The sequence below is a fragment of the Erpetoichthys calabaricus genome, chromosome 4 (genome assembly GCF_900747795.2).
Source record: "Erpetoichthys calabaricus chromosome 4, fErpCal1.3, whole genome shotgun sequence".
In the NCBI taxonomy this organism is placed as follows: Eukaryota; Metazoa; Chordata; class Cladistia; order Polypteriformes; family Polypteridae; genus Erpetoichthys; species Erpetoichthys calabaricus.
The window spans coordinates 169523125-169542052 of record NC_041397.2 but is presented as its reverse complement, the minus strand read 5'-3'; the positions used below and the strand labels follow the sequence as shown (position 1 = coordinate 169542052).

The 18928-nt window shown below is 39.8% G+C and overlaps 2 protein-coding genes across 2 annotated transcripts in view; both read right to left on the bottom strand.

Annotated features, from left to right (window-relative positions):
• The window catches only part of jagn1a (jagunal homolog 1a), a 469310-nt gene that overhangs the window by 264878 nt on the left and 185504 nt on the right, over positions 1-18928 (bottom strand). The gene's annotated exons all lie outside the window — the stretch shown is intronic.
• Positions 6256-18928, bottom strand: part of col8a1a (collagen, type VIII, alpha 1a) — a 181136-nt gene continuing 168463 nt past the window's right edge. The window contains exon 6 of the mRNA XM_028799917.2: positions 6256-9765. Coding sequence (XP_028655750.1) covers positions 7847-9765 — 1919 coding nt within the window. The 3' untranslated portion in view covers positions 6256-7846. The remainder of the gene's footprint in view (positions 9766-18928) is intronic.

Sequence of the window (18928 nt, the reverse complement as noted above, 5' to 3'; positions counted from 1 at the left end):
AGATACTGTCTCAAACAGTGGCAAGCCCAATAAACTGTCAGAAGTGGTATTTCCATGCCCAGGATTGTACTGAATAGTGTAGTTGCAATTGCAAACTTGCAATTCTCATGCCTGCTTGTCGTAGCCCATTGCTAGTGAGTAGTGTTGTTAATGGACAGTGATCAGTGCGTAAGGTAAAATGGCATCCCTGCAAGTAGATACACTATTTTTATGTGGCCCACACGCAAGCAACAGCCTCTATTTCAATAGGAGAGTTCTGTCTTTCACAGTCTGAAAATGTATGGGATGCAAACACAACAGTTTTCTCAACTCCACAATGATCTTGTGTAAGATCAGCACTAATACTGTAATCCAAAGCATCTGTAGTTACAACTGTAGGCAATGAAACTATCAAAAATTGCAAACACTGGACTTGTAGCTATAAGTTTCTTAACTTGATTATAGCTTTCCTGTGCGGCATTTGTCTAAGGAAATTCTCCAGAATTCCTAAGCGGTGCACAAAGAGATTTCATCAAAGTGGCAAAACTTGGAAAGAACATGGAGTACCAAGCAGTCATTCCAAGAAATTAGTGTAAAGAGTGTATGTCATGAGACGGAGGAGCTTCAGTTACTGCATTTATGTGTTCTACATTGGGCTGAAGGCCAGCACAAGAAATGATATGGCCGAAAAATGTATATTCAGTTTTTCTGAATTGACATATTAAGATGCAGCCCACTGTCATGAAGACAATGGAGTACTGCTTGCAAACTGTGTTCATGAACGGATGGTGAGTCCACATAGACTATAATGTCATCTAAGTAATATTGCACCCCATTCTGCCCTGCTAGTATAAGCAACATCATTTGCTGAAATGCACTTGGAGCAGGCGCCAGACCAAATGAAAAATGAAAAAGTCCATTATGTGTTATAAATGCCATAATATCTCCACTGTCCTCATGTAAAGGTACTTGATGGTAGGCATTTCGATGACCAATGGTAGAGAACATTTTAGCTCCTTGCAACACTTGTGTAAACACTTCTTCAGTGTGTGGTAAAGGGTGGCATTCTATCGCCACAGCCTTGTTTGGTTCGTGGTCATACACATTTCACCAGACTTTTTCTGGATTACTACTAATGATGACACCCAAGGTGAAGAATCATCCATCCATCCATTTTCCAACCCGCTGAATCCGAACACAGGGTCATGGGGGTCTGCTGGAGCCAATCCCAGCCAACACAGGGCACAAGGCAGGAACCAATCCCGGGCAGGGTGCCAACCCACCGCAGTGAAGAATCATTTTTTTTCTATAATGCCTTTATGTTCAAGTCTCTTTAACTCTTTAGAGACAGCCTCATGGACAAAAAAATGGTAGACGTCATAGTTTAACCTTATGTGTATATCTCTTAGTCACCCCCGGTGTCTTAGTATTCTTAACGTTCATTACTGTCATCTTGTATAAAGAATCATTTGGTATTTTTTTGCTGTAATTTGTCCATTTCTAATTTATATAATGTAAGGGCTGTAAAGGTCCATGCCTAACAGAGTTGCTCCCAATGGCACAATGTAAAATGTGGCTTGTGTATGATTTGTATCCCTTGTAATGAAATAATAATACATCCCAGTATTAGAATCAGTTTCTACATATAAGTCATTAGTTACACTTTTGACTGGGCAAGAGGTACATTACTAAAATGCTGAAGGTAGACTTCTTCAGGCAGAACTGATTCTGCTGTACCAGTGTCCACAAGTAACTTCTTGTACAGCACAAATGGATGTGGCACCACGACATACTTTTGTAAAAAGTCCAAAATTTACCGCACTGTCTGCATCTTACTGGTTTTGCTAGACATGTGGGGTTATTAGCGAGGTGCATTCAAGATCCACAGCAATAACATGTTTTTTGTTGCACCTCAGTTGAAGGCTGAGCTGCTGCTGTTTGTTTTGTAGGTGCTCATACATTAAATGCAGGTTCCTGCCTTGCTCTTTCCATATCTTGTAAATTTCTGTGTATAGAATTAACAGAAAATTCAGTATTAACATCCATGGTTTTAGCTTCAGTCACAGCACATTCAATTTGCCCAGCAATAGCAATGGCTTTTGTAGTATAAGGTCTGTCTCTATGAGTAATCGTTCTTGAATGCAAGGTGTATTTGTTTTCTCTGTGATTTGATCTCTAAGCATGTCATCCGCAAGTGTGCCAATATAACAACTAAGAATGAGCTTGGGCAATGCAGCAACATGTTGTAAAATGGATTTATGTGATGTAAAATTGATAATTAGTTGATAATAATTTCAAAGGTGCTGAGAAACTGTAACTTCAGAGTTTTACAAATGCTGCTGTGTTACTTGGCTGTGTGCTACCACAAAGTATGTGCACACTTTATAGTTTTACAAGTGGGCTTCACTAGAGCCCACCGCTTCTGGGTGTAAGGTTGTATGAGCACATTTTGCTATAGGCTGCCACTTCTGATGTGGTTTCACAAGTGCACTACGATACAACACAGTGTTTCTGACATCAGAATGGTGTGAAATGCCACACACTCTATTTGCTTTTGTTTATAGCACTAGTTATTTGAATAATGCTCAAAGATTAAAACTTATTGAGTCTGTTTTCTTCTTGAGCATGTTTACTATCTTGTACCACCAGGGGCTGGGAACTGAGTTCTTTTTTCAGCTAGGCCAGTTGGGATAGGAGCACTAGAGTGACAGTCATACTAGGGAGAAGTCTGAAGGAACAACTAACAATGAAGTAGTATACCACAGTCCTGGGTTCAAATGTATTGCAATTATGAACTGTATATCCCAAAGGTTGGTAAGTATATGAATATGTAACTGAAAATAGCGAAAGAAGTCTGATATATAACTGTGAATCTACAGGAAAAGAATCTGTTCATTTAAGAAACGAGTTGACGCTCTAACGAGAGGTTGCCCAGAACCATACCACAATAAAGCACCCACCTATACTAGCCTTGAATTGTAAGATGAGAAATGTATTTAAAGTGCTTCAGTGTTGTGTAGTCAATCTTCTATGCATATCTGCTTTCTTGGGTGGAAATCAATTCCTCATTAATTTTTGAGTTTGTTTTAAAATTCAGCCAATTAGACTATTTCTGAATTAAAGCAGTTAACGATTAATAAAACAGACCAACAAATTTACTGATCAAGATTTTTATTTCTCTTGCCCTTAATATTGCTTTAAGCCCTGTCACACTATATGACTTTACCAGTAATTTTCAATCATTGGCTTCATTTATATAATCTCTAGTAGTTGAGGGCAGTTGTTCTATGCTCTTGTGACAGTTTGATGTCCTCAGCAACTCAGTCATAGTGGTCTGAGACTCACCCTAAAAAATGATATGGGTCTGATTTTGTCTTTAGTTGTAGGTTGAACCCTGAGTGTGAAAGTTGACAACCAGTGGGCACTCAGCCAGAAGTACAATGCATACAATGTTGTTGCAAGAATAGAAGAAAAGCGAATGTTTAGAACCTCACAAGCTGAAGAGAGGCTCATCTGCCTAATGTCTAATTTTTCTTGTACTACAACAAAATGGAAAAATGAAAAAGACATGCCCAAAGCTGCTACTAAATTTACCATGCCTGAAAAATATTGGTGTCAAGCAGCACATTATTGGCTGTAAAAGTGTGACAAGCACATGATCATTCAGAACTGTGAAACAGTGCTGAAAAGTCGTGAGACAGTCGAGTAATTTGCAATTCCTGCTTGTGCAATCTGACATCCACAATATGTGACATGATACAGCCATTAAGTTATCCTCTCCCTTGTGAGTGCATTTTGATATTTTGGGACTTATGTATATACTCCAAAGATAATTTATCTCAGTTTTGCTGAAGCCAGCCTGCTGAGTAGTCACACAGGCTGCAGATGAGTGAGACTTTCTGGACAGACTAGATAGAATACTGGCCTGCTTTTGACTCGATTTTGGAGGCCTCACACCTTTGCCATTTCTGAGTGCACTGAGTCAGAGGTAGGCATGTTAGTGTAGGGGTTCTAACTGCTGGATTTAGCTCCAAGACTTTTGGGGAGTTTGTATACTCCACCTTCATTTGTGAGTATCTTTCTTTTAGTTATTGTGGTTTTCTGTATCATAAAGATCTTCAGTAGGAACTTCTAGGGGCTGGTTATGTTTACCATGAACCTGAAACTGCAAAGATAAGCACTAGCTTTTCTTGACTCTACAATTACTGAACACAGGAGATACTCACTCAAACCAGGCCAATTTAGATTGACATTGAACCTTAACTTTCATGTCTTTAGGATGCGAGAACAAAACTAGCATAATGGGAATAGGACTCAAGGATAATACTTAATATTACTCATTTATTCCTTTCAGGGTGAGTGTGAGAGTATACATCTGTATACTCTGCAATGCACTGGTGTGCTGTACAGGACTGACTTCTGCCTTGTGTCTCATGATGGCAGTACTGGCATTGGCCCTCAAAACCATGAATGGGAATAAGTGAATTTAGTAACAGATGCCTAAACCATATTTAACAGGTGCACAACCTCTTTTCTAAATTGCTTCAAACCCTGAAATTAATTAATTTTCTTATTAGCCCAGAACATGTCAAATCTGTTTAAAACACATATAAAAAGTCACTCTACAAATCAAAGCAGGAAAATATTGTTAATTGTCTATTGGGAGTCTTATCAAGTCAAAGCAGAAACAAAAAATATGGCTGTGTGCTTCAAGCATCATTAAAGAGGGTTAAAGTTGAAAAATAGGGTAAAAAAATTAAACGGTTTTTTTTCAAAATTAAACTTATTATTTTTTATTCTGCTTACGTTCTGTCATTAATCCTTCACACAGACATTGACAAGGCTGCTGTTCAAACCGCATACCCAGCATAGTGCTTTTCTTTGTATTAACAGAAACCTTTCCGGTTAATACAGTGGTAAGCACTGCTGCTGGATAGGGAGTTTGAACAGCAGCCTTGTCAATGTCTATGTGAAGTTTGCACTTTTTCCCTGTGTCGTGTGGAAGGTTTTTCTCAAAAATGCTAAAGATGAGCATGATAGGTTAATTGCTTCTTAGTTTCTGTATGAATGAGAGGACCCTGCAACAGCCTGGACCACTGGCCAGGGCTGATTCCTATCTTGGACCCAATCCCTTTCTATAATGCTATATATATATATATATATACAGTAATCCCTCCTCCATCGCGGGGGTTGCGTTCCAGAGCCACCCGTGAAATAAGAAAATCCACGAAGTAGAAACCATATGTTTATATGGTTATTTTTATATTGTCATGCTTGGGTCACAGATTTGCGCAGAAACACAGGAGGTTGTAGAGAGACAGGAATGTTATTCAAACACTGCAAACAAACATTTGTCTCTTTTTCAAAAGTTTAAACTGTGCTCCATGGCAAGACAGAGATGACAGTTCTGTCTCACAATTAAAAGAATGCAAACATATTTTCCTCTTCAAAGGAGTGCATGTCAGGAGCACAGAATGTCACATAGATAGAGAAAACAATCTCTAGCAAACAAATCAATAGGGCTGTTTGGCTTTTAAGTATGCGAAGCACCACGGCACAAAGCTGTTGAAGGCGGCAGCTCACACCCCCTCCGTCAGGAGCAGAGAGAGAGAGAGAGAGAGAGAGAGAGAGTTTGTTTGTTTTTCAGTCAAAAATCAATACGCGCCCTTCGAGCTTTTAAGTATGCGAAGCATCGTGCAGCATGTCGTTTCAGGAAGCAGCTGCACAAAAGATAGCAACGTGAAGATAATCTTTCAGCATTTTTAGACGAGCGTCCGTATTGTCTAGGTGTGCGAACAGCCCCCCTGCTCAATCCCCATACGTCAGTATCACAGATAGTCAGCGCAAGAGAGAGAGAAAAGTAAGCAATCTAGCTTCTCAGCCATCTGCCAATAGCGTCCCTTGTATGAAATCAACTGGGCAAACCAACTGAGGAAGCATGTACCAGAAATTAAAAGACCCATTGTCCGCAGAAATCCGCGAACCAGCAAAAAATCTGCGATATATATTTAAATATGCTTACATATAAAATCCGCGATGGAGTGAAGCTGTGAAAGGCGAAGCGCGATATAGCGATGGATCACTGTATATATATATATACAGTATATATATATATATATTTTCCCAGTAGCTATTTTCCTAACTGTTAATAAAATCTTTGCTATTTGGTGTTACAAAAGTCATTAAACTGAGGCTGGATTTATGGTCATCACTGTTTACTGCTATCCTTGATATTCATTATTTAGCCAGATATAAATCAGAGACAAAGACACCCAGAAACCTCACATTATTTTATTGAATCAGTCTTTAATAAAAAAAAAAATCAACTCATTAATCGTCTTGGTTAAAAGTTTAGCACCATTGTCAGACAAAGTATCATATTTGTTTCAATTTTTCTTCATTTTCTTTTCTTTTGTGGTCCTCCTGCCCTTCTGCTCATATACAAATTTAGGCAATCAGTAGTCAGACAAATAAATTACAGAAACAAATAACAAAATGGAACCTTTGGTAGGTAATTCAGCTTGTTAGCAGAGACCCAGACTAATCCATATTGGAACAAAAAATATTTCATATGATTTTACGCTGGTGAGGTAAAATTGGACAATAGGGGGAAAAAAGAAAAGAAAAAAAAAAGTTTAATATAGTAGCCAAAAAACTGTAGCTGTAAGTCCATTTGATAGCAGTGATGACAACATTAATACTGCAATATGGCACCCTTTCCAGGGATTATGGTTTTTTCATATGCAGTTTCTCTAGAGCAATCTTTAAGAAATGCTTATTGGTTCTCTTATATTACTATTTGTACACGCACATGGGCCATTAAATTTTGAATGGGATCAAATCTATTTCAGTTGTATTTTCAATATATTATTACCTTAGACTGTATCACTAGGAAAGGACAATCAGAATACAAAGAAAACTCAGTCTTGCTCTTATGTAATATTTGACTATGTAATGTACATATCAGATGGTTCAATCCAAATACGAGCATCAACATGAAAGCCTACTTAAGTTTTGTCCTGAACCTTACATTAATTTATTATAATTTTAAAGAATCTACTCTTCCACTTCCTGTTATCTGATAAGGGCAAATAGCTAATCACACTTCACATTTTCCAAGGTTTTTCTACATTTAAAACCTTCAAGCAGCGGCCACTCACCACCTTTATAACATTATTTCATGAATAAAACTTTAAGGATTAATTTAAAAATGCATCCTAGATTTTACTGCTCTCCTTTTCTGGGGAAAAATATTTTTAAGTCCTGAAATAAAACATATTGCTATTTTAATAACAAACATCTTATACCATAACATATAAAATCCCTTATACACCAATTTCTGAAGTTGATTTCATATAATACTACATAAGCTCATTTGTTATTTTCACTGGGCAGAGAGTATCGTTCCTGTGACATGGAGTAGCCTTTATCATTTACATTTTTCTAGATTTTTACCTTTGTCATGTCATTTTTGTAAAACACACTCATTAAATGAACTGTGAACATATTTATAATAAAAAAGTTATCTACATTAATTTTACAGTTCATTAAGTAATGTGACATCAAAGATAGAATAAAAGATACTGTAAAGTGAAAAATGAGATACTATGAAATAGACTGAGTAATTCAAAAGTCAACATGAAAAAACATGTTCCATAGGAATGCTTATTTTCTGAGCGAGAGAATATAGCATGAATGTAGTTAATATACACCCACACAGAGGATACAAGAAGCTGTGCATACAAGAACCTTCAAACCTGAACTTGCCTTTGGCTCTTTAAAGCTGGTCTGAATTCTCCAACAATAACTGTAGCTTTGGACAGTACAGAATTGCTTTCATTTTCAAGTGTTTATGTTATACTTGACTTTACATTGGATATAACAAATATCCAGAGAATGATGAATGAACGTATTGACCTGCATAGAGTCCTGCGGCCTGCTCTGATGGCAGTTGAATGTATACTTTGTCTCCTGGTCTAAGTTGAAGCACAGCACTACCAGAAGCTTGGTCAAGGAATCCTTTTTTGTATTCATCATATGTATACATCATTGGTTCAGTGTTCCTGTAGAGTGCCACCCAGACATTGGCACCTTTGCAGTGCACGTGATAGGAAAAATAGTAAATTCCGGGAATCTCACATGTAAAGATGCCTGTTTGTGGATTGTAATTCTGACGACCATTGTAGAGAAGCTTGTCAAACTTAACTGGAGTTCCAACTGGTGGAAAAGGTGTTGTCAGCTCAGCTGTAAAAGCAGGCATCTCCAGAAAACCTCCAAGTCCACCCATTACTTCTCCATTCTTGCCTTTTTTGTACCCGCTGGGTGGGGTTTTCACACCATCTAGACGAGGACCCATCTCGGGCATTATCTGTCCAAAGCCTGGTGTTGGTGCAGGAGGCCCTGGTGGGCCAGGTGGTCCTGGAGGACCAGGCTGGCCAGGTTGACCAGATGGTCCAATGACACCTGGTTTTCCTGGGGGCCCAAGAAGACCTTGGGGTCCTGGTTTACCTATTCCGGGAATGCCAGGTTGACCTGGAGCACCTATCTCTCCTTTATGGCCTGGTAATCCAGGAGGACCAATTGGACCACTGGGTCCTATAATGCCAGGAATGCCTATAGGACCCTGAAGTCCTTGTTCACCTGGCAGTCCATTTTCTCCTTTTGGACCAGGTTGGCCAGATGTGCCAGCTGGACCAGGCAATCCTTTGTGCCCACTTTCACCTTTAGGTCCCAAAGGTCCTGGTAAACCCCGTTGTCCAGGTTGTCCTGCTTCTCCTGGAAATCCAGGCTGACCTGGTAGGCCAGGAGGGCCTGATTCTCCTTTTGGGCCTATATGACCTGTTGGACCTACTGCACCACCTTCTCCTTTAGGACCAGGAAACCCAACACCTCCTGGAGGCCCCATGGGCCCAGGCAAACCAGGTGGTCCAATTGCTCCAGGAGGGCCTGCCATTCCTGGCATACCTCCATGACCTTTATCTCCTTTAGGTCCTGGGGCACCTGGGATTCCATCAATTCCACGTTCACCCTTTGGTCCAGGAAAACCAGGTTTTGCAATACCAGGTAGTCCAGGTGCCCCAGGCAAACCTGGTAGACCCACTTCTCCTTTGGCACCAGGAAAGCCTGGTTGACCTGGGATACCATCATGTCCTGGTTTACCAGCACCTGGAAGACCTGGTGGACCTGGTGGCCCAATTGGACCTCCTATACCTTGTACTCCTGGCTCACCAGGAAGTCCTGGTTTCCCAGGCCCACCTTGAGCCCCAGGAAGACCATTAAGGCCTGGTTTGCCTATTCCTGGAAGTCCTGCTTGTCCTGGTGGACCTGGTGGTCCTGCAGGACCCTTTACTCCAGGTAACCCTGGCATGCCTATTCCTTTATCACCTTTAAGTCCTGGCAGGCCTGGAAGACCCGAAGGACCCTTGAACCCAGGTTCTCCCTTAAATCCTGGCTGACCTGGCAATCCTTGACCACCAGGCTTTCCCAAACCAGGTAGTCCAGATGGGCCAGGATGTCCTGGTGGTCCTGGCATACCCATTGGTCCTGCTTCTCCATTTTGTCCCATCTCCCCTTTTTGTCCTGGGAGACCTATACCACCTGGCTTGCCTGGCATTCCCGGCAAACCCGGTTTTCCAATTCCAGGATAACCGGGTGGTCCTGATGGTCCTTGATTTCCTATTGGTCCTGGTAAACCCTGGCCTGGAATCCCAGGGGGGCCTTGTGGCCCAGGAGGTCCTCGGGGTCCCATCTCTCCTGGTGGACCCATTTCACCCTTTAGGGGCATTTCTGTAAGAGAAACAAGCAAAGAAGAAAACATTTCTAAAAGATAATGACAAGATTTCCAATGATCTTAGTAATACATACAGTTTCCTAATAGTTAATATTCACATTCCATTTGCTTATTTGCAAATAAAGCAAAGAGAATGATATGCAAAAATACAAATCTGACAAAAAGATTTTTTTTCCATAACGGAATGTTTAATTTTGCATTTTCTGTTTTTTTTTTCTCTAATTTTTGAGACTTCACAAAAATAATGGATTTAATTATGTACTTCTTATCTGTTTTCACTTTCATTTAAAAGGTGTTAATAATTTTGAACTTTATATCCTTGCTTCCACAATGCCATTTTCTCTTTAATGGGCTCTGACATTTTGAGATTTGGCGTAGTCTTTTTGTTTGTTCAGGGGCAACTGGGCGACAGACAACTCGGTGAAAAGACAACTGGACAACAGACAACTCAGCGAAAAGACAACTCAGCGAAAGACAACTCAGCGAAAAGACAAGTCGCCGAAAAGACAACTCTGCGGCATCTTTTACCAGTTAGGTAATAGTTAGGTTCAAAAAGATTTTTTAATGATATTTAAATGACAACATAGGGCCCGGGAAAATCCAGCAGAATCACCTGCTTTATGAGAGTCCCAATACGTTGAGAGTAAAGATATTCCTTAAACCAGTACTCACAGGTCACCTTTTGTATCCTAAATAACACTATCATACGATTACAATCAATACAATTTATATAAAGGATTAGCAATTTTGATTGCAGAAGATAATGTAAGATAGAGTTTGTTCCATCTGCAGAATAAAGTTCGTTCGTCAATTATGTAAATTTATTTTCAACATTTTAAATCATGTTGTCATTTAAATATAATTAAAAAATCTTTTTGAACCTAACTATTACCTAACTGGTAAAGGATGTCGCCAAGTTGTATTTCGGCAAGTTGTTTCTTCACCAAATTGTCTTTTGCCAAGTTGTCTTTCGCCAACTTGTCTTTTCGCTGGGTTGTCCTTCGCCGAGTTGTCTTTTCGCCGGGTTGTCTTTCGCCGAGTTGTCTTTTCGCCAAGTTGTCTTTCGCTGAGTTGTCTTTTCGCCGAGTTGACTGTCACCCAGTTGCCACCGAACCCTTGTTGTTGTTACCATGTGAAAATGAGAAGATGGGGCATGTGATACCACTGAGTCACCACTATAAAGGTCAGCATCATAGTCTTAGAGGCTATCTAAGACTGAGGAATCAAAACAAATTTCTGAGTGTTGTCACACAGGTGCGCATGGGAGGCAACTAAAGGGCTTGAGTAAGGACAATTCCGAATCAGACCGGGATGTGGCAGAGTGCACTGACTCTTTTTCTCCCTTCCTTGCAGACCATTCACGGGAGATTCCACCTGATCGTCTTGACGTCACTTCCGGGTCCGAGCCTATGGAAGAAGACCTTGCCGGCTCCAGCTCCTGTGATGTCACGTCTGGGCTCGAGCCTATGGTTGAAGACCCTTATGAGCTCGACTCCTTTGACCTCACTTTCTGTCTTCCCCTTTAAAAGCCTCCACCTTTTCCCTATTCCCTCAGTTTTGTTTTGGACTCAGTTTTCTGTACATCAGTGCTGTGTAACATTTTTACGATTTTGCAGCCAAGATACCAATTATACGGGTGGCTGCCCCAAACCTTGCTATGACTTGTGGTCAAGTTTGTGACAGTATATGTGATTTGAATATAAAGACTAGATAAAGAGGTATTGCTATGAACTTTGGATTATGAGTTTTAGGTAGTGTTAAGATTTTTTGCACATAAGAACATCCTTTTGGCTTTGTTTGTGGTTACAAATTTATCTCTGACAGAATAAAAGTTTATTTTGTGTCTTGCTAGAATTTTCCCCATGTTTTTAACTCCACCTTATCTCAGTGCACCAGTTTGGTTTCTCCTGTCTCCTAGTTCCTGAAAGAAATGTTTTTTCCTAGCTACTGGCATAAAAGTAATTGAAGCTTGACTTGGATCTTTCAGATCTTTGAATCTTTTAATGAATATGGTTACTGTCCCTCCCATACATATCAAATGCCTGACAAAAAACAAGATTTATAATGGCAATGTGTTAGAAGATGGAACATTGAAATAGTGCCTAATGATTTTCATGCTAGGCCACACTGATCCCCTGCCAGTTTTCATGCAAGCTACAGCACTGTTTTTGAATGACACTTTTATTTCAGGTGGTCCATGACTGTGTAATTGATTAAGTGCTATGATTTTGTGCTAATCCTCCCTGTGTTTTAGTGATCGTTTATTATATGAGATCATACAGTATGTGTGGCTTGTGGCAATGTTTCTTGAATGGTGAGTCACAGAGATGTTTGTGAAGGGTCATCACACACTTGCTTAGTAGTGCTTTGTGTTCCAACAGCCTGTATTCGGCTCTCCTGCAGTTGCAAATGCTGTCTAACAGCTGCCCTCTGTCATTACCAGCAACTCAGAGATGGCAGCACACATGCAACTAACAAGTGCAGAAATGATCTCTGGGATAATAGTGAAGAAGTAAAAGAGGGCTGGATCAGCCAGCCTAGCAGCAGGAATATCTTTTGAAAAACAAAAAACAAATACTTTTCATACATCCTGATTAATTTCGGGAGCCCTGTAACCCATGTTAGTCCATGCAGAAGTCTGGTCATGGTGTCAAGGTGATATGCTAAAGGCACTTTCAGCGGCCATTGTCTATCACATATTCACCGTTAAAGCATAAATCTCTTGACTGAGGTGCAAAGAAGTCTTCATTAAGTGCATTTTGCTTCCTGTAACACTATTTGAAACTGGCTTGATAAATCTAAGACTACTAGTAGTGCAAAGGACATATTTAATGGATTATTGAGACCTGTGAGAACACCAGAAAACATCAAAAGAGTGAGACAGGATGTAGGGTGCAATGTAATTCAGTAAGATGGAGCATTTCAGACCACACAGTTTGCCAAATTATTTAGAAAGATGTATCTTGTCACCTATATATAATACAAATAATAAACACAGATTTTCCAGTAATAATTTAGCTGCATGTCTCAACTTTTACCCATTTTACTGAAATGTTAAAATAAACTGGGATGTTGAACTATTTGTGAACATATTTAAAATGTATTGGTAATAGTGGAGCTCATTTGAAAAATGTTATTTAAAAATGTCATGTAAGGCAAAATAAATAAACAGCATTGATTGATTATTTTTACTACTTTATTTCTTTTCTGGTGCAACACATCCTCGAGCAGCACCTATTATTGAAGAATGTCTTTCTCTCAGCTTTACTAAAGCTTACATTTACACTGACAGTGATATACCTCAGAAATGTCTTCCCTGTTTTGAATTATATTAATTGTTTTATTAACAATATATTTGCTTTTAATTTCTCTCTTTAAGCAATATTCTTATATGAAATATGTTTGAATGGAACACATTCACTTTTTTATTATTTAACTATTGTTATTTGTTTATATATGGTTCAGCTGTCATTAATAAATAATAATACTGTTTTTGGGTTCTGGTATGGCATTGCTTTTCTTATTTGGGTCCTCAGAATAAAAAGTTTAAGGACACCTGATCTATCAAATAAAAACAATTAAGGGTTTATGGTATTGCAGTATTACATTTAACCTGGTTATCCACAACTTATACAGTATAGAGTTGGATAAGTGGTCCTTGGATGTAAAAAAGTTGGAAACCACTTCTATATCTAGAATTGGTCGATTTCTCCCCAAGTCTCTACTACAGTCTTCCACATTTGCCTAGAAACTTTCATTCTTCTACTTTTATAGTGCCACAAGGTTTACTTTTCTCCTTAAAATTTACATTAAGTTGATACTTTTGGTTCTCTCTTCTACTTTTTCACCAAGACTTTAGCCACTAGCATACAGATGTAAAAGTAAAATATTCATAGTTATTTGGAGTGAAACCCCTAGTGATCACATATAATACACAATCATTAAAAACATAAGGAGAAAAAAGCAAAATCAAATTGGAAAGAACTGATAGCACACCTAGTCTTTTATGGTAACATCTAAACATCAAAAAATTCTTGTATCTGACCCTCTCCCAACAGCATGGGGAAGCTTGTGAAAAGACTGTCAACAAAATGCAAAGCAGATGATGAACCAACCTTGACTGCCCTAAATGTTACAGCTACAAAAACAAAGATAAGAAAACATGATGAGGCATATTTCTCCTTTGATGCTACCAGTACCAGTTGGCACAGAAGAGGGAGTGTATTGTGTGTCTTACAATTTTAGTCTCTGACAGTTTGAAAACAAATACATTGAGACACCACCTGTTGACTTTAAATCCCAAATACAAGCCTCTTGATTTCTTCAAAAATAAACCTCTTTAACTGTTGTGTTCAGCAGAGCTGTTTAATTAAAACTGCATGTGTGACTACTAACTTGTTTCCTACAAAGTAGTGTGAAAATTCCCACACTGCAGCAGAGGAATTAATCCTCCCTGCCACTATTGATACAGATTCCACTATGATCAATGAAGCAACAGCTAGAAAACTTAATGTCATTCCTCTGTCAAACAACATGATCACGAGATGCATTTAGGACTTGATGTCATTAAATATGGAGAAGTAGCTTATTGACAAAATCAGAGATCGAAGTTTTGCGCTTCAGAAAGATAAAGCAACCAACAGCAACAAAGACTGTTTATTAATAACCTACATCAGTTATATTGCATTTATGCAAACATGTAACTAGCAGAGCTACTGCATACAAAATATTCAAGTATTTTATTTATTTTAACTAAATAATCCACACAGGTGAAAATGGAAACAAGTTAGATGGAGAAATGCTGGCTCCTTTGTCATTTACATCTTATTGCTAATAAGGAGCCATTGAAAACAGTGAATGCAGCTCTTTAAGACGAAAATAAGCAAGTAAGGGTGGGGAACCTTAACAAGAGAGACCACTAAAATGAAGCAGAAAAATGTCACTTGAGCAATACAGTAAGTGTTTCTTTAGCAATAATTGACTTCTCATTAAGAAATTGAGATGGAACAAAAAACTGCAGCCACTGAGGCCCTTCAGGACCAACATTGCCTATCCCTGCTGTAAATGATTACATGAAACAGGAGATCTGAAATGGAAGCAATGTGTGGGGATTTACACAGAGCCGACAGTGGCTGGGAAACAATCGGACTCGTAAGTGCTCATCAATTGCTGAGCAGTACAATGACAGATGTTATTGCTACAGTAAAACATAACAAAACAAGACCATGTGTTTATGTGTTTCTGTTTTCTTTTACCCTTTGGATATTGTGTGTCTGATATGTTGGGTTTTATTGTACAGCACTTTCGTCAACCTTTATGTTGTTTTTAAAGTGCTTTATAAATAAATAAATAAAATAATAAAAAAATTGAACTGATCAGATCAGAATCTTCTTGGAAGAAGAAAGGAGTGAACATTCAGAAAAGGTTAATAATGACACCTTCATAATGAAACTCGTGTACCTTAGTGACGTATTTCAAAATCTAAATCTAAGTTGCAGGGCAGCAACACACACCTTCCACATCTTGTAGGTAACATTATATCCTTCACAAAAAAAAACTGGGGTTGTGGGGTCACAGAGAGAAAGAGGGGCATGTAGGTTCATTTGAGTGCTTGAAATTATTCATTAATGTCAGTAAACTACATAACGTAGTGATTCCATGTGTGCACGATCATCTCAGCCTTACAAAAACATTTTCTCAGTGCAAAATATGACTGGATCAGAGATTCTATCAGTGCATCACCATCTGTTGACTTTAGAGCAGCAGAACAAGTTATTGATGTGACCTCTGATTCAACAATGAGGCTCCAGTTCACGCCCAAGACCTTGGCTGCATTTTGGATTAGAGTGGAGAAGAAGTTCCCACTGCTAGCACATGGAGCCTTTGCTGTACTACTCCTTTTTATAGCATCCATGTGGTATAAGAGGTTCTGTTGCTCTGAAGAAGATGGCCGATTTTTAATAATTAAATGCACAAATGGCCATCTCAATCTCCTTGGGTGTGCGTGGTCATGCAACTGCAGGATGTTGGTGAGGTAATTGAGGTGAGACTCACCTGCACGTGAGAGTTCAGTCTGTCTCATTTGCTTCATTGGCTTTCCACAGTTTGCGATAAAAACGGAGCCAGCATAGAAAGGAAGGATGAGAGAAAAATGGGAAAAAGAAGGAATATTACCCTGACCAGTGAGAGAAACACAAGTGAGAGACAGAGGTTAAATGGAGAGAGGACAGATACGTGAAGAGAGAGAAAGAGTGCCCCATGCTGCAGGAAGCGAGAGGCAGGTGGTCGGGAGTGAGCTTCATTGCTGAAGGAGCCTGAATTTGAAGAAAGTGAGCTCCTAATGAGCAATTGCCAGGGAGTAGGAGCGGCCTGATTGACGGCATCTCCTACACTCGCCAGTAGAGGCATGTGTGGCTCGACAGGTTGCCCTGCAGATGCCAACGGAAAGGTGGGAGGGAATGGAGCCAGGATATCAATGTTGTCTACACCTGTCGGTTTGTATCTCCTCCTCCTGTGAGTTCTGAAGTAGTTCCAAACAGTTCCGGGCAGTATTAGGGGCTCAAAGTTTTGCGAATAGTCTCTAGATTTAGCCACTGATTTTATCGAATTCTTTTATTTGTTTTTAACTTTATCCTGCACTGCACGTTTGAATGCTGTTCTGTTTTGTTGTATTTTAATAACAGCACTGGAGCACATATGCACCTACCCTTTGCTAAAAGTGTGTTGTGTCCTTGTCCACTGGCTCATCCACGAGTATGTTATCAGCGGTTCAAGGGGCTCCCGGGATGCAACCGGTAGCATAGAGCGTACCTGCACCATCGCAGTCCTACCTGTGTGAGGGTGGTTGTTATGTGGTTGCCTCAATCAGTTCAAATACAGTTCAAAACTAGACATTAATAATGAACTAAGAGTGGCGATTTTAAAACAGCAGCCGTATTTTCTAAATCTGCAATACACAGCAGGCTCATGCAATTCTTCAAAGAAATGTTTAAGTTCAGTTTTTGATTATTTTCAGTGAGTTTGTACACCTGAATTTTCTGCACAACAAACTAATTGTGAGAAAAAAATAAACTGATTGAAAGCAATTAATTTTGTTACATAGTTAAATTGCTTAAGTTTAGTTTTCATTATTGATGTTAGTTGTAACACAGAAAATACAGAGAAGTGATTCCAATGAAAATATGGACATTACTTCAGAAAAGGTCAGTCAGTCATTGTCCAACCCGCTATATCCTAACACATGGTCACAGGGGTCTGCTGGAGCCAATCCCAGCCAACACGGTGCGCAAGGCAGGAACAAATCCCGGGCAGGGCGCTTCAGAAAAGGTATCTTCTTGTATTACTTTTAATACCTTCACTGTGAAGGACACTTGTTATTCCCTCTGGTTTATTCTTTTCTTACGTGAAAGTGTGGATACAGTATGTGTATTTATTTTGAGGGGCCTGACAGAAACAATTCAAGAATCGATGGTCTACCATATTAGTCCTAAACACAATATATCAATCAATGAATCTACATATTAGTGATTTAGCATTTGTAAAATAAAAAAAAAATTAAAGCAACTTTTATTTAATGGATCTCCTAATCTTCTTCTTCTTTCGACTGCTCCCGTTAGGGGTTGCCACAGTGGATTATCTTCTTCCATATCTTTCTGTCCTCTGCATCTTGTTCTGTTACATTCATCACCTGCATGTCCTCTCTCACCACATCCATAAACCTTCACATAGGCCTTCCTCTTTTCCTCTTCCCTGGCAGCTCTATCCTTAGCATCCTTCTCCCAATATACCCAGCATCTCTCCTCTGCACATGTCCAAACCAACGCAATCTCGCCTGTCTGACTTTGTCTTCCAAACATCCAACTTTAGATGACCCTCTAAGGTACTCATTTCTAATCCTATCCATCCTTGTCACACCCAATGCAAATCTTAGTATCTTTAACTCTGTTATCTCCAGCTCTGTCTCCTGCTTTCTGGTCAGTGCCACCGTCTCCAACCCATATAAAATAGCTGGTCTCACTACTGTCCTGTAGAACTTCCCTTTCATTCTTGCTGATACCCGTCTGTCACAAATTACTCCTGACACTATTCTCCACCCATTCCACCCTGCCTGCACTCTTTTTTTCACCTCTCTTACATATTCCCCATTACTCTGTACTGTTGATCCCAAGTATTTAAACTCATCCACCATCGCCAACTCTACTCCCTGCATCCTCACCATTCCACTGACCTCCCTCTCATTTACACACATGTATTCTGTCTTGTTCCTACTGACCTTCATTCCTCTCCTCTCTAGCGCATATCTCCACCTCTCCAGGGTCTCCTCAACCTGCTTCCTACTATCACTACAGATCACAATGTCATCAGCAAACGTCATAGTCCATGGGGACTCCTGTCTAACCTCGTCTGTCAACCTGTCCATCACATTGCAAATAATAAAGGGCTCAGAGCCGATCCCTGATGTAATCCGACCTCCAACTTGAATGCATCCGTCACACCTACTGCAGACCTCACCACTGTCACACTTCCCTCCTACATATCCTGTACAACTCTTACATACTTCTCTGCCACTCCCGACTTCCTCATACAATACCACAGCTTCTCTCGAGGCACCCTGTCATATGCTTTCTCCAGGTCCACAAATACACAATGCAACTCCTTCTGGCCTTCTCTAAACTTCTCCATCAACATCCTCAGAGCAAACATTGCATCTGTGGTGCTCTTTCTTAGCATGAAACCATACTGCTGCTCAGTAATCATCACCTCACTTCTTAACCTAGATTCCACTACTCTTTCCCATAACTTCATGCTGTGGCTCCTCAATTTTATTCCCCTGTAGTTACTGCAGTCCTGCACATCCCCCTTATTCTTAAATATTGGCACCAGTACACTTCTTCTCCACTCCTCAACCATCCTCTCACTTTCCAAGATTCCATTAAACAATCTGGTTAACAACTCCACTGCCATGTCTCCTAAACACCTCCAACGGCCTTTCCATTTTTCATCCTCTTCATAGCTGTCCTTACTTCCTCCTTGCTAATCCGTTGCACTTCTTGATTCACTATCTCCACATCATCCAACCTCTTCTCTCTCTCGTTCTCTTCATTCATCAGCCTCTCAAAGTACTCTTTCCATCTGCTCAACACACTCTCCTCGTTTGTG